Source organism: Perca flavescens, chromosome 13 (genome assembly GCF_004354835.1).
Source record: "Perca flavescens isolate YP-PL-M2 chromosome 13, PFLA_1.0, whole genome shotgun sequence".
In the NCBI taxonomy this organism is placed as follows: domain Eukaryota; kingdom Metazoa; phylum Chordata; class Actinopteri; order Perciformes; family Percidae; genus Perca; species Perca flavescens.
Genome location: NC_041343.1, coordinates 15,646,670 through 15,664,071, shown reverse-complemented (window position 1 = coordinate 15,664,071; position 17,402 = coordinate 15,646,670). Strand labels below are relative to the sequence as shown.

Sequence of the window (17,402 nt, the reverse complement as noted above, 5' to 3'; positions counted from 1 at the left end):
TTGTAATAACATGAAATGGCTGAATAAAACTCTGATGCCTTATGTATATCAATGAAGTCACATGCACATTACTGGGTTACTAACTGTTGCCTGAGCATTGCTTGGAGGCTTATTTCTATTGATCTTCATTCAACAATCAATTACCAACTTCTTCTTATTATTGATGCATGAAATGGAGCAATTACATTTAGGCCTAATTTCATGACAGATCACATTGTGGTCAGCCTTTGGGACACACTTACTGTACGACTTACTAAATATTTGATAGTGCAGCATTATTCTATTACCCAGCATACACAACTGCATTATTCTGTCAGCATACCCATCAATTAAAGTAGCAGCTTAAATTGAACATTATCTTTTGGCCTTGTAAAGACTGATTACTACTTCTGTACATTAACAAGTTTGTCCCAAAGCGAGTAACCAAAGAATCTAGACCTTAATCTATAATGTCAGTCACATATCGCCTCAAGCAGCACCATTTATAGTGGGTGAAAAACTGGTGTAATCATACTGTGAAGTATTCGCTTAAGCCTTTTCATCTACTGTAAATTACCTCAATATTAGTGTTATCAGCTCAACACCAGAAGATGTATATGAGAACACCCAGGGTCCTGCCACACACTCTTTTTTATCTTCACCAATTTGTGTTCCATGGGAGTGGGAACAATGTTATTCAAAGATAACATACAACTCTATTTATGGTATTTATCATCAGACATCTTATAACAATAAAATATATACTTTTAGGTCTAGATTGGGTCAAAAATAAAAACAGAATCTCCTAATGAAAGAATTTCTAGGAACCTGTAAAAAAAAAAGTCACTAATACAGGAGCTGTAGCAATAACCAAACAAATATGCTGTAGACTATTTTCTAGAAAACGTATGAGTTTTATTTTGTCAAAAAAAAAAATACATTTTTTTTTATCTCTAGATAATAGTCTAACATTTTGTGGAAGAGGAAATGTGCTGATGAGAACTTGAGCAGTGTATTATACTGTCAGAGTGGGTCATAAAGCCTAGTCTCTATGTTTAGAGACATTGCCATGGAGACAGGATGGTAACTTTTGTCTGAACTTCGGAATATGTAGCAGAAAACACAAACCATAAAAACAGTAGATTTCTAATGTCCAAGTGTTTTACCTATTATTTTAGAGATGCTCCGATTAGAATTTTCTAGGCCGATTTCCGATTTTTCATTAAGTTTGACCTGCCAATACCGATTTTAGCCGATTCCGATTTCATTTTTTCTACAGCACACACAAATATTTATTTTCTATCTTTTCTTTAATAGAACATGTTACATTTTGCATAGAACATAGAATTTTTTTTTTAACAGATAATCGATTGCTATAAAATAGAACTAAATATAATAAATTACTCCTGGTGTGGGAAATTCACACACATCTAAAGTGCAATGTTATAGAAGAACCATTTCCTTCTTTTCACATCCAATATCCATCAAAAAAAATTTGATATATTTAGCAAACTAAACTTCTGTATGAAAACAGGTAATGCATATGTACAAAAGGCCGTCTATAAGCAGTGATTGTTAGAGTGCATGTCGTAGAATAGCGCGGACACGCGCTTCACACTGCGAGCCACCCGCCGGAAAAGTGAGAGAAAGAAAAAAAGAGACTCGCTGTCTGGAGGATAACTAGCCAGTGGAGATCGTGTGTGTGCTTCCTTGAGAACTGTAAGTCGTATAACTTATGTTGTCAGTTAATTGTAAGCTGGTGATTTCGTTGTTTGTGTTCTTCACCTGCTAGCTAGGTTGCACATGGCTGTTGATTCAATATAATGGCGATTGTTGAACACCCTTGCTCACGTTTGTATTTTATGTGCATTATTTACATGCTAGAGTAGCTTCACTGCATTAAGATAATGTAATTAATAGTGGGTTCATTGTTATTATTTGCTAGCCTATATATAATTCCTATGCATTGTGTATGGTAGCATTTATAATGTTATTTATTCACAGCATATGACCGGCATAAAATCGGCATATGACCAGCTGGTCGCCAGTCATGGCCGATCACGTGAAAATCGGCAAATTCCGGTCACCAGCCGGTCAATCGGTGCATCTCTATATTATTTAATTTCATTTATTTTTTCTGCTCATGGTAATTCACAACTCCAGACACCCCCCCCCCACCCACCCACACACACACACACACACACACACACACACACACACACACACACACACACACACACACACACACAAACAACCAATAAAACAGCCAATACTTACAGTAACGTGAAAAAATGAACAATCAAGAGCCATAAACAATAATTCACCATCAACTAAGAAGATAGATTTCCTGACAACTTCATGAAGTCTAAGTATTTTTACTTTATACATTTACTTGAACTGAAAAAATATTTATACAACCCTTTAAACCATTCTGTAGAGAATTACACAGTTTGACACCAACCACTGAAGTACACATTTGCTTTAAAGTAATCTTTGCATACTGATGCTTAACAATTCAATTTCCAAATGCCCCTAATCCTCTGAACTAAAAACCAACAACTTTTGTAATTGTTGGTAATACTCTGCTTTTTGCACTGTGCATAACTAATAATGTCTGCAAGTCAACTAAATCTTTAAGTTTCAAAATTCCTGACTTGATAAACAGTCGACAGTGTTGGTTGAATTCATTTTATGAATATTTTCTTTTCTGTATTGTAAACAATGTCTTTATGTTGGTCATGTATGTGTGTCACCCTACACTTCCACACAGCTAAAATATTGCATTGAATGAAAGTTTTTCTCCCAAGGTTTTACATCACAGTACCATGGCTTGTCTATAATTCGGATGTTATCCAGTACTTGAGTTTAAAACAGTGTCCAAAACGATATATCTATTTTTTTTTCTTTTTCTTTTTAGAGAACAGGACATCACAGTAGTTTCTCTTCCTGACTCTTAATTGTTTACTGGCTAAAGAATCCTACTGTACGTAAAAACATCTCCTCCATTGTTTGAAAACTGTTTTCTTGAATCTGTGCTTACATGAATATGCAACATATTAACACTACTGCAATGTAGAAATAATTTTGAAAATCCAAATTCTGTATAATATTATGTATAGTAATAATTCTGTACGTATATTAATAAGAAAAGTCAAAAAACAGCTTTCTGTGCGCACCTGAGAGACATCATTGTCATGAAAAACCTTTAATCTTTACTTTCGACACCGGTTTATTTCCTTTGAAAACATCATAAAACCAAACCGAAGAGATGCTTTGAGCATAGATGCATTACCTTGGCGAAAAACTGCAGAGGTCAAAGGTGATGTTCCAGTAGCTCAGTCAGTGGTCAGGACAAGGGTTTGACGGACAAAGATTGAGTGAGTAGTGAGTATAACATGACAGGAAGCAAAAAACGAATAGGCAAGTATATGAAAAAAGAGGAGAGGAAATATTAGTGCAGCACAGTTAACTAAAATGATTTCAGGTGAAGGGAAATGTTGTGATCAGGTGGCTGGGAAGGAAAAGCAAACCAATAGACCCCATACCTTGGCGGTTTAACATCAGGTGCGCCAGACCTTGAGGGAAAGAACAGAAAAAAGGATACGAAAACAGGAAGTTCATAAAGAGGTTTGGGAGAACAAAAGCATTGTCACAATGATGGACTGCAGTTTGTGACAGACATCCTGGGGTAGGAACGGATGTCAAAGTTCAAACTCAAATATAAAGGGGAAATCAAACTAAAAACAGACAGACATCTCAAGGGAGTAGAGGGAAGGCAAGGAGAGAAAAAAAACATCTTGATTGGTGCAACCATTATAGGTAGTTGCTCACACAGATGCTTTTTTCTAAATGGAACACATACTGTATGTTTACTTGATGCAGACAGCGTTCGAGATGTATCAGATATATATAAATCCTATATAATACTGTACACTATAGGCTTTGCCACTCGTCTCGACTCACTGAAATTTGCATGTAAGTGGTCGGCAGATCTATTTGAGCCTATTTAACATTCAATATGGTAGTGTTTTATAAAAGGGCAGAAGTCATACCAGTCCTTATTCACTAAATCTTTAGTGACCATCACTCTATTTCAAAGAGGATTTACCATCTAATGGAGCTCTATAGGTTTAAGTGGTGGAACACTGATAGGATTACATAACAACCATCATGTCACAGGTCAGCTGCTAATGATCTGCCACAACTAACCTTACTTCTGAAAAGAAATAAAGAAAAATCAGAATGGAGCTGCGACTTGATGCTGCACTGCGTTAAAGCCTCACTGAATAAACTATCATAAAGCAGCCAGCCAAGAAAAAAATGCCACGTCTCACCTCCATATTCTGTCAAGTTGAAGGTGGTGCTGTGGTTGCTGTGCTGAACACAGGGGCTAACTGCAATGGCCAACACTTGTAGGACTTAATGGAGTAACACGCTTACACAGTAAGACAGACCATTTACTCCAAACTAAATAGTAACATGGAGCATTCTTGGACTGCGGATGAGTACAGTATTGCAATCCTCATATTGGGAACAAAAAGAAAAGCTATAGTAAAACTACCATAAAATCTATGGAAGCAAACTGAAAATACACTGCAGCCTATCAAATGATTTTGCTGAGCAGTTGCAGGTGACGGTGTATAAAAGTCCAGCTGGTTGGCCTGCACACCCTGTGGCGATCAAAACTAAATTTGATTCAGTTTTGTGTTCACTGCCAGCCTAAGTCTCTCACTCCTTGTATATGTCCTGTACACAGAGAAACACAGTCAAATATGTACATATTCATTCAGAAATTACATATATTATTATATTAGTTATTAATATATTAGTATATTGCATACCTGCTCCTTTTGCCAAAAAGGAGATGGGAATGACACAATGCAACACTTCCGCTGAGTACATGAGCCCCACTGTGACAGCCAACACAAACAGCTCTCATCAGTGCATCAGCACTCTAAGACTCGTGTAGCAAGTCACTCACTCACAGTTCAAGTCCCAATTCAGTCATGAGGTAAAATCTTACGAAGAGGCAGGTCGGTACAAATCTCCTCCACACGTTCCACTGAACAAGGCTGTTCATGCTGCAACTCTTGGTGTGGGATGGAAATGATTACCCCTGGGAGGGTCCTTGCCTGCCAACACGAAGGCTTTTGATACAGTGTGTCATTGCAAAGCCAGTTACTGAGCCTCTTAGACAGGATTCAACCACAACCCTGTCTATGCTGCAGACAAAGAGCTGCCGTGTGCACCCCACTGCGGCTCTGCATTCTACATGACAAGCCAACGTATGTTTAAACAAGGCATAAACAGTGTTACATCCCCCCTCCACTCATCTCATTCTCACCAGACGTACTAAGATCTGACTGGACCTGAGCTCATCTTCTGCTGGTGTCTGTATCTTCTGCCCATGCTTCTACTATAAAAGAGAAAGCACATCACTCAGCAGAACTAAGACATTGCAGTAGCAACAAGGGGCTACAAGGGGAGTTTGTTTGTAATTAACAGTGACAAAGATACACCCAGCAGCGCCAGGTTGTAAGCCACCAACAGCTGAGACAGCAGGATACATTTCTGGTAAAATCTCCATCCATGTTGTGGAGGGGTAGGTTTACCATAGTCAAACTAATAACAAGAAGCAGTCACAAAGCTAGAGGCCATTCCCATCGTCAATCGGGAAATGCCCAGTCCAACCCTTCACTCTGGTGATATCTGTGGAGCTGGAGAAAGGAGTTTTGACCCAAAGGATTCACAGCTATGATGATTCAGATTTTTGTTGAGCATGGGGTGAGGAAAAACTGACCCGCATCCATGACTAATGGAGACTAATGCGGTGACCAAAACAGGCCAGGGCAGGCAGCACTTGACAAGTGCCTCGGCCAACAATGTCTTCTTTGACTATCTAGTTGTCATTCAAGGAGTTGAAGAAAAGTGGATGGAGAGTGGTGCTGCTGCTGCCCTCATATAGGGGCAGCCACCCAACAATATGCTCTTCTTACTTGCTCTAACCCTTTTTATATGCTCTTGCTCTCTTGGCTAAGCCTTACACGCAAATCTCCGTGTGTGGAAATGCAGAGATAACAGGCTAGACCTGTAGAGTCCCATTAGAGGGGAAAGCCTGGATAAAAATAAACTGCCTTTCCTAACTACCTATCTACCAGTTTTTTTTTTTTTTTTTTTTTTTTATAAATAAGAGGCAACCTTAACAGTATAAGAATAGTTTCAGGGCAAACAAAGAGTTATAACCATGGGAATGGAAGCTCATTTTACTAAAATGTTAGCATGTTGCTTTAAGGATCTTTATAACTTGGCCTCATCATAAAACAAGTATGTTTTTGCAAAACAACTGTTCTAGCCGGGCTGTTTGGAATCTGTGAATTGGCTGAATCACATTGTGGGTGTGAGGTTATTGATCTTTTTTATCATGATACTCCATAAGGGATTGAGAACAGCAATTGTTTAGTAGTAATGCGACATATGCCTTTACTCATCTACATCTGCCGACCTTGAGTAAATCCATAATGAATCAACTCAGTGTTTCCAAACCTTCAGGCCTGTTGCACTTTTGGTCACGGCCCAATTAATGATGTTAGCGCTGGTTTGAAACCTGAATGATAGAGGGTTGAAGTTTTCTGTCTCATGTGGCCCAGTAAAAGCAAGGGGAAATATGACAGATACATGAGTGTTATGATGATATTCTTAATAGTGCTTTTTGCCATACCCAAATTTCTTTTATTATATTAATATATAACATGCATGCATTTTCCTCATTATATTGTGTTGACCTTTAAATCTCCTAGCCTTATGTAAGTTTTTTTTTTACCTTTTACAATTATTAAGACTTGTTTTATACTGTATGTATAAGAAACTAGCATGAATAATACAAATTCTAGGGTGTGAAACTTTCCATAAATAAAATGTCTGTGGGGCTACAAAAAAGCACAATCCTGATTTAATTTTTCCTAATTCCTCGACTTTTTGAAATACTTTTAACAAGACAAACACTGCTGTCTAAGTAACTTTAATTAAACAAATATAGTAAAAAACAAACAAAACAAATGCAGATGTTGAAGGACCTCTCAGTCATTATTGTGACATTAATTAGCGGGCATCTAAGAAGAGTCACAGCACGAGGATTAGGATTTGGCAAATTTGTTTTCCATGAAAAGTACAGTATTATGGAGCCTGTTGTAATGAGGGATTAGACCAAGGTCACTGCTGCTGAAAGATGCAAGCCCACAAGGACCAGCTGTGTGCTTTCTTTAGATTTATATACTAGCTTTATCATCCCTGTAGTTCTTAGTGTGTCATCACTGTGTGCTTACACATGAAAAAGCAAAACAATGTGCTTCAGTTGACACGTGTGTGTGTGTGTGTGTGTGTGTGTGTGTGTGAGAGAGAGAGAGAGAGAGAGTTGTGTAAGGTTTTCCTATATGTTAGAGAGATTTCTCTCTTTTCTGTATCTTAGGTGGCTGTCCTTATCGCTCTTTCACAGACCTGCTTTTTTTGCACACAAAACATCAGAGGATGCTGCAGTCTTTTGGCATTAGAGTGTGCCCCGCCATGGCCTTTGTCCGAACAGATCAACGGGTGCCCACGTGCTGCATACTGTGGAACTCAGAACACTCACCTGGACTTCCCAAGGTTTACTGCCTTAAAGCAGTTCCTCAGACAAATAAAGTTAATTCCCACACCACTTAAAACCCACAGCCAAAACCAAATATAGCATATGGGTTACCATCTTTCCCATCTCTAGGGATAGGAGCGAACGCATGGATTCGTCTATTTCTGTCACTGCAAGGACATCAAAGACTTGCTGCCAAATAGCACATGGAGTTGTATGAAGCATAGAAAAAAAAGGCATCTGGTGAGAGTGATTTTGCTGTTGTCATTGTTGTTTTCATGCATTCTGCATTGGGGATTGTCTCTATGTCAAGCTTTAATCCAATAAACATTCTGATGTGCTCTCTTTGCAGCATGTCATTTAATAATGCCTGCCTTTTTGCTGTGAGCAGATCCATGCCATCTTTGCTCTTATTAGGAATGATTAATGCTTGTTTTTGGAAGTGTCGAGATGAAACCTATTAACTGTCACTGAAGCATACAACCATATACCACAGTCCGTAAGTCTTACTTATGTGCTGTTTTAAATACAGAATCTATATACATCTAACATTATGTATACCAATGTGTTTGTGTGTGTTGTCATAAAAGTCCTTCTGCTTGTACTCTGCACAGCTCCTATACATGAAGACAAAAACATTTTGCAACCTTCGGTCTATTTTGCTGCTGCATGCTAAACGTAAGTGTCACAAGCAGGATTTTGGAGAGCAGGTGTGCATGGGTCGGTGCCTTTTAAGTCAGTAACAGTGATTTATAATGTGCAGTGGTTCAGTGCACATTGCACTGGTCTCCTGAGCCTGTTGGCTGCCCTTTCACCAGAACCAGCAGTCCTTACTGGGGAGATGGATGTTTCGCTCAGATGCCGACTAAACCAATCTCCCTCTTCACTTTCAATCCTCATTTCACGTTCAGTATGTGCACCTCATTAGAAACCAATCCCGTATATTGGTGGTCAGTTAAAATGCTGCCGATAAGAGAGAAATGTTTTTTTCCTGCCAAAGGAGATTTGCTCCTAATTTTAAATGCACCAATGAAAAAACATTGTTGTGCAAAAAAAAACTATTACAATTTAATGAATGTCTAGGCCTCAGTAATCAGCCATGTTATGCCAAAGGATGCCATCATATTTGACCTTAGAGCATAATGCCATATGATGGCATGATGACTGAGTAAACCTTAAAATAGTATTTTAGATGAGGAAAGAGAGGAAAAATTCAGAAGTTATAAATAATAACACAAAGCATGTCTGTACAGTCATTTTTTTTCCCTATAATGCAGTATATGAATGCTCCCCATATTGTGCAACACCCACATACTCTGCAGACCTCTCCAGTCACCTTGAGCACACTGATTTTATATACAATGAGCATTCAACACATTAAGCGCTTTTTCCACAGTGACCTCGTGACCAGTGATAGTATATCTCCTTTCAGCTTAATTTGTTGGATGTCAGAACTGCAGTCCAAACCGACAATAACAACCTCATAATAACCGAACACACTCTCACACACTGATGCTGTGGTATTAGCCTTTGCAAATAAGTGCATCACGAAAAACAAATTATGCTCATCGTTATGCTCATTATATAATGCATTGTCTTACCTTCTACTTCTTTCAGGACAGCTGCAAGAAAATAAAGAAACACAGACATGTTTAATGTTGTTTCGCTTAACCTTGCTGCTTCTTTCCATGCCACCAAAGATGCATGTTGACGGAAACATGTAAGTGTGGTCAGTTGTTCTGTAGTATAGTTGTAGCATTAAAATCACTGACAATAATAGTGATATATCACTTTATCTGTTTATCTGTGACATATAACCACAGAAAGAGTCACAGTCCAGCGCAAGTTTGATGTCTTTCAACGGTTTGTTAGTGAATATTTCTTGCTTTAAATGACTTTGCAATAAGGCATACTTAATGAAAACAATGTATTAGTGGTTAATATAAGGGTGTATAGTTGCTCTAATGCATCGTTGTGAGTCCACTTGTTAAATGAAGGAATGCCTGCCAGAATCCTCCTCATTTTAGCCAGGGAAGAAAGTTGCCGAGATTCTAAGCCAAACATGTATTATTATAAGAGGGAAAATTGATGTGTTTTGGCAAAGTGGTAAACATCTTTAATTAATCATTTGTTTCCATTTTACTTGTCTATACGTAACAAGACGTTTCAAAGCTGATTTAAAAATGCCAAGCTTATGTTCGTACTGTTTTGTAGACTTTCCAGAATATGAAAATAGCACTCATTTGGTAGCCTGTTAAATGTCTCTTTGTTGAAAACGTCTATCACATTAAGCAGCTGTTATCCTCCATGACTTGTGAAAATAATTGCTGAGAGAGCTGAACTCACACACCCAAGCAGCCTTTAAGTACTTCTGTGGTATACTTTGACCTGGGTCACTTTAAAGTGGGCTTTATTGATTATTTTCTAGATACTACAGTAATGAGGGTTTAGACCATATAATTGAATGGGACATTTATTTTACTATGTTTAAGCTAAGGCTAATCATAAAGGCGGCAAACATTTTCAGTAGCAAAAGTACATTAGCATTAAAAAAAGCCCTTTGACGAACAGATCATGAAGGACCACACAGTTAATAGTAGGAAGGATAATTCTCTCACCTTCATGGCAGTACCTTCCCCTGTAGCTGGTATTTATACAGTCACAGAGGACCTCTCCTTGGCTGACGGAGCACAGGCCTTTGCTGCCGCACGGAGAGTGTGTGTCACATATGTACTCCAAATCACTATGAACAGCCTGGCCATCCAACAGTAATGGTAATGCCTCCCCCAGTTTCAAATTGGCTATAAGGCCCTGGAATGGCGGCTCGTATTTAACAGTGCTGGATGTCAGGGCAGAGAGACGCACATCAGGTGAGATGCCCCCTACGTAGAGATCACTGGCCACTACCATCTCTTTTCTCTTAGACTTCACCTCAGCTGCTTTCTCCTCGTTGTCCACCACCAGCCTAGTCTCTCTGTAATTACGAGAAAGAAGGATTCTGTGCCAGCGCAGGTCGTTGATTCGCGTCTCGGTGTGCAGGGAGGCCGGTTCTGCACAATGGATGGTGAAGCGCATGTGGAGCCTCCCATCTGCCATCAGAAGCTCCAGGAAGTCGCAGTTCCCTCCATCATCCAGATAGAGCACCAGGGCTTTGCTGATGTTGGTTTTCAGAATAAAGCTGAGCTCACCTGTTGATTTGGCATCCCACTGGCCATAGCGTGTCCACTGACCAGGAACGCCCTCATATTCCAAAGCTATTGCTGTTAGCACTAATCCAGCTAACAACAGTAACGAGGAAACCTTGCCTTTACACCTGCCCATGATGGCTACTATTTACAACTACTGGCTCCCCTGTGGTCTCTAATTAATATGAATCCAACAGAGTTGTGAGGAGGAAATGTTATCTAGTGTCTACACTTCTTTTTTTATCACCTTAAATTTTGCAGAAATAAGACTCCCACATGCAGTAAAAGAGTTTCTTTAGCCTTGACTGTCTATCCTGATTCTTTTTGCCATCTCTCCATGGGCGACACGTGACAGAGTGAACAAATGAGGGACATTGCAGAACACTTTGCATCTACTTTGAATCGGCTGAGAAAGAGAACAAACAACACAAGTGATCCACAATACTGTGCGCTTCCTCGTCTTCGCCATCCAGTCTCCTGACTCCATCCAGCACTGTTCCTGTCAGTTATCCATGGGTTAGCTAGGCATGCAGCTTAGGTACAGCCTCCATTCTTCTCAGCCTCCCAACATCCTAAGACATAAAAGAAGAATGTGTAATGAATAGCTGGAAAGATTACTAACACTTGATTGTACAAAAAATAGATAGATAAATAAATAAATAATCTACAGTCATTATGAATTACATGGAAAATTAATTACAAATCATTAAAATAGCAGAGAGGGAAAAATGGAAATTAGCTTGATAGAGAGGTAACAAATGTAATGTCAACTTGTCATGACCAAGACAACTTCTAGTAATGTCACTTTGATTAATGTTGTCATAATCAAGACAACCCAAACAATGTCAACTTGTCATGACAAAAACCGAATGACACTTAATGACAGAAGTCATAAACGTTTATGACTTGTTTATAACGTTTATGACATGTTCATGACAGTGTCATGTCATAGTTATGATAGTGTCATGTCACGATTATGTCGATACCTTCAATTAAAGTGTAACCAGGTTTAATTGTCATGAAGAATTCACGATTCACCAGTGGTTCACATTTTTATAGATCATTTCCAACAACTTGTTGACTTCTGCTTGTCATTATGATCATGGTTGCAGCCCAGATATTCCATCAACAGGCCCTCAAACACAATGCTTGGGCCAAGTAGCATCTCAATCCTGGCGCCCCACCTCATGTCATCCAGAAAGGGAAACAGAGGGTCTCACTGGTTTGCTAAGAACTGTGCTGCTTTCCAAAAGCTGGTGGAAAACAGTCTGTTTCCTAATAACCCCCCACAGCTGTTTTGGTACAACCCATGGCCTCACTAACTTCAGTAATGTTGAGCCCCTTAAGCCCTCTGCGCTCCCTGCGATTACAGCTAAACAACACATACAGAACAGAGGCTGGGAGTGATGAAAAGGAAGCAGTATGTGTTAAAAACAAAGAAACAAATAGAAAATTCAATACTCGGTGATAACGAAAGAGGGTGCAGCTTCCAGGCCTAAGCACACAAATAAAGTTATGCATCAGTCCTTAAAAAGGGGAACTGCCCTGGCTCATTATTACCATTCAGAAAGGCTAAAAACTACAACTGGTGGAATTATGTCCAGGGAAACTACACATATTCTAAGAGACACCATTTGTATTCAAAGGATGATTGTATCTTTTCATTATTAACAACAACTTCTCTACAGAGTTGTCTGTGTAGCCACAGCCTTTTATAGTTTATGCCCCTGTGCCAAAGAACTTAACTGCTACCCAAAACCTATTCAAAACATATAAAAGAGCTACACCGTTGTGTGATCCAATTAAGTGATCAAAAGCAATATCAGCAGCTGTAATCCTATACAACCAATTTGCACAAGAGTGGAACATTGTATCTCAAGGATGCCTACATACCGCATGTCATACATCACACATATGATCAAACTCACACGTTTGATATAGAACGTAGGGTTTACACCAGGGGCGTTTCTAGGACTTGAGGAGGTTGGGGGCTTAGCCCGAACCCATTTAAATAAAATAAATGCAATTCAAATTGAAAAATAAAGTTATAATAGGCTATTACAAGAATAAAGTCACGACATTTCAGAAAATAATCTGCCTGCACCATAGTCTGCTGTGCATTACGTGATTGCTCTGCTGATAAGGTAGATCTCAGACCTTCTGACAGTCACAGAGCCCCGTTTGAGACTCTGGTCTCTGAATGAGCTAAAGTTTAGGGAAGTGGCTGTACGCTGCTCTACATCGGAGGTGGAAAACCGAAACTACGGCAGAAATACACGGAGCACAAACACGACACATCTGCCGCAGCATCTCCACAGCAGAGCGCGTCCATTATAAACCTGATTGAATGCCTAATTTGCATGTGGCATTCTGGGGCATTTTTTATTATAGAATACTTGTTTTTGTAAAAAAAAAAAAAAAAAAAAAGAGAAAGAGAAAAGAGGAGAGAGAGATCCGGGGCTATTCATAAAACATTTGGGGCTGTAGCCAGGGACGGCCAGGCCTAGCGACGCCTCTGGATTAAACTGAATGATGGACTGACGTTAACAAAATGTACCAAAGTCACCTTGTATCCTCAGAAAGAGAAAGGAATACAGATATTGTAGCAGTTTACATACAAGGTATTGATCCACTCAGATTCAATCCATCAGTCTACAATAAATACAATTTACTGTAAATAATGTCTATGTAAAGCTCTGGGGTTTGCAATGATTCATAAAAGTAATCTTTATGTTATGTTACACTGAGTTCTCTCTCATTTAGAGGCATGTCTCAACTAGGAGCAGAAGTATTTCATGCAAGTTTGGCCCAATTTCATCTCTGACACGGAGAGAAATATAATATACATTTGAGTCTGCAGGAAATTACAGCCTCTATTGGGTCTCCTGCCTATGAGGGACTGCCACAGTTGGGTTTATTTGCTAAAGGTAGATGTCACAAGAAAGAGTGCATCACAGCAAATAAATCAAAGTTTCTCCTCAAAATATCAGAAAGCTCCAGGGTGGGAGAAAACCCTTCTGATAGACGGCTTTATCATGGGAATAGCTGTATCCTGGAAGGTCATAAAAAGCTGACACCCTCTTCACAGGATGAATTGCAATTTGCCAGGGTCAGGTATGGTGTGTGATATGCTTCTCAGAACCTGATTGCTTTGAGTCAGACAAACAACACAGTGTTATTGTATGCAAAAAGAAAGGCAGGCGTGTGGTGCTTTCAGCTTCATGGCCTTGCCACATGATGACTGTTTTGCAGCAACTCCTATTAGGAAGCTCATTAACAGAAACTTGTGCTAATAATAATAATTGCATCATAATGTGGGAGCAGAGATATCCACATGGGTGATTATGATAAATGACATATTACTAAGAATATTCTAAGAATCCTTAAATATACAGCATATAACAAGTGCACTGTATGGCCAACCATATTTGTAGACAACAAACAGTTTAAGGTCAAGATTATTTTCAGTCGCAATGAGCTGACATGAGATAAAACAGGGAACCATTTCAAACTGTGAAATATTCTATATAAATGTGTTTACACAGTCAAGTCAGCAAACCAAAATTCTTAACAACGAGTCCTAACCTAGCAGAGCCTGCCACCTGGATTTCTTTAAAAGCTGAGATAAATAAGGTCTAATTACCAAAACAAGAAACACAGTAAATGAACAGGGGCCACATCGACATCGAAATCCACTTGAGTGTTTTGTTTGTATTCTTTATTCTTCTGTATTACTTTTGTCTTTATCTTTGGAATTTCACCAACCCTCAGAATATCTCAGGGACTATTAGGCTACACACAGGGCAGATTAAACATACAAAGGTTTGTTTCCCAAATGGGCTTTGCTGCTGTCAATGTCGTTTCTCTGCACTTTTAAGTGTAGTGCAGTGTCAACAACCTTTTCTGACTTTAACATTTTTGTTTAGCCTATTGAATTGATGGCACTGGTATACTGACTATACAAAACTAATAACAATCCAATGAAATATATGGTAGAGAGCTCAAATTGTTGGTGGTCCCAGGGTCAGCTGCTCCCCTCTCCACATAAAACTCACTATTAATCACATAATAATTATGTACCAACTTGTATGAAGGTGTTTACTTTTATGCTTGTTACACTGTCCCCTCTACATTTAATGGCTTTCCTTACTGGGTAACATGCTGTTTCTTCATTAAAAACAACAATTATCCACCATGGTCAGAATCTGGTGGTGGGACACAAATTAATCTTATTTCATTGGGTGCCTGTTTAAACCGCACTAGCACCCCTGATACACACTGCTGTGTATATAACATTGTAAAATATCTGAAATGATTCATTTAAGCAGGTCTGCTGATTTTTCACCTGATTTTCCATCAGGACGCAGATACAGGTCCTTGACCTGGAGACGGGTCCGCTACAGTAAGAGTTTTGTATCTTCTGCCATATCATCCCTACATGAAGCTCACCAGCAGTGAATGTTATGTGTGTGTGTGTATGAGTGTTACTTATATGTTGTATGCTGTCCGCAAGGGGTGCCAGTGGAACGGACTGGAGGGAACTGTGCATTACAGGGTGATTGGGGTGAAGGTGTCTATGTTTACTTTATGTGTACGTATGTATTTGTGAGGCCCTGTACAGACTGTGAAAACAAATTTCCTCAGTAGACAATAAAGACTCTCTATCTATCTATCTCACTGCTGAAGTGATTCAACATGAATGCTCTACTAAGAGTCAACCTGCTACCCTGGGGAAGGACAGAGGGCCCAGAGGTTCAACAGTTACTGATTGTGATTTTGCATGTGCAGAAATCACAGACTCAACGCTGCAGGAAATGGGAGTCAACAGTTTTTGCTCGAATCCATGGCTCACATCAAACAACGGGGGTCGTAGTGTAATACTTAGTAACGTTTCAGTTAACACAGTCAGTGAGTGATCCCAAAGTATTGCAAAACAGGAAGTGGACAGTGGATCAAGTGATAAACTCACTCTGCCGCATGCACGCTTGATAAATCTGACAGATATTAGCAACGATGAACTGATATAACAGTCTGTACATGCAGGATTACGTCAGAATGTTTACATGTGCTACTGTGGCAGTTACTGTATGTATTTCATGTTTTAACGCTGTTTAAAAATATTGTTTGATTTAACCATACCACATATAATATCATTTTTTGTTACAGAGGCCTTTTACAGTATGCTGTTTGAGTCTGGAGACAGAGCTCAAGGTCTTCTTGTCTTGAAGCAGTTGTCTTCGTCGCCAATTATGTTGTTTAATTAGCAGAGGTGGGACAAAGTCATTGTTATTCAAGTCACAAGTAAGTCTCAAGTCTTTGCCCTCGAGTCCCGAGTGAAGTCGAGTCAAAGATGAGGCAAGTCCCGAGTTGAGTCAAAAGTCAAAGCCAACAAGTCTCAAGTCGAGTCCAAAGTCTTACCATTTTAATTTCGAGTCATTTCAAGTCCTCTTACCACAGAAATAATATTTATACAAATCATGTACAGTACAGGCCAAAAGTTTGGACACACCTTCTCATTCACATGAGTTTCCTTTTATTTTCATGACTATTTACATTGTAGATTCTCACTAAAGGCATCAAAACTATGAATGAACACATATGGAATTATGTACTTAAAAAAAAGTGTGAAATAACTTAAAACATGTCTTATATTTTAGATTCTTCATTGTAGTCACCCTTTGCTTTTTTATTAATAAGGGAAAAACTTCCACTAATTAACCCTGACAAAGCACACCTGTGAAGTGAAAACCATTTCAGGTGACTACCTCATGAAGCTCATTGAGAGAACACCAAGGGTTTGCAGAGTTATCAAAAAAAGCAAAGGGTGGCTACTTTGAAGAATCTAAAATATAAGACATGTTTTCAGTTATTTCACACTTTTTTGTTAAGTACATAATTCCATATGTGTTCATTCATAGTTTTGATGCCTTCAGTGAGAATCTACAATGTAAATAGTCATGAAAATAAAGAAACACATTGAATGAGAAGGTGTGTCCAAACTTTTGGCCTGTACTGTATAACCCAGTGGTGCGCTGCCTCACAGACCTAGACTACGTAGCACTCTATGTCCATGTGCTGCCTGCTGTTTGGGCATGATATGATATGAAATTTGTACATTTTGTCGAGTCGAGTCTGAAGTCATCAAATTCATGACTCGAGTCTGACTCGAGTCCAAGTCACATGACTCGAGTCCACACTTCTGTTAATTAGTATCGATGGTGCGTTGCTGTGTGGAAAGGAATCCGCCGACACTGTTTCTTGATTATAAAGGTTTATTTACATCGAAGAAATCAGCATCATGTACAAGGCTAAAGTTCATCACTTCTAGCTACATATAGATAGTTCAGATATGGGCTAAATACAAGTTATAAAATGATCAGAATAAAGTAGGATGTCAATATACCTCATTTCCCCCCTTCGAGACTAATGTCTCTAAACAAAAAAGAGTAAGATTGTTACAAAATAACACTTTCCATTATATCATGTTTCTTGTAGTATAACCTTAGCAATAACATAAGTTTTCATAGAGTGTGAACAATGTCAAGAAATGTAAACAAACATTTTATGGAGTGTAAGAGCGAAAAACCTGTCTGGCAGCTTTCTTCCCAAATAACCAT

At 38.9% G+C, this 17,402-nt stretch overlaps 1 protein-coding gene across 3 annotated transcripts in view; it reads right to left on the bottom strand.

The window, feature by feature from the left end:
* Nucleotides 1-17,402, bottom strand: part of nrxn2a (neurexin 2a) — a 121,618-nt gene that overhangs the window by 86,053 nt on the left and 18,163 nt on the right. For all 3 annotated transcript variants that reach the window (XM_028594695.1, XM_028594697.1, XM_028594696.1), the window contains exons 2-5: nt 10,219-11,357; nt 9,202-9,222; nt 3,525-3,554; nt 3,272-3,283 (exon numbers count right to left, since the gene is read on the bottom strand). In XM_028594695.1, the coding sequence (XP_028450496.1) occupies nt 3,272-3,283; nt 3,525-3,554; nt 9,202-9,222; nt 10,219-10,921 (766 nt within the window). In that variant the 5' untranslated portion in view covers nt 10,922-11,357. The remainder of the gene's footprint in view (nt 1-3,271; nt 3,284-3,524; nt 3,555-9,201; nt 9,223-10,218; nt 11,358-17,402) is intronic.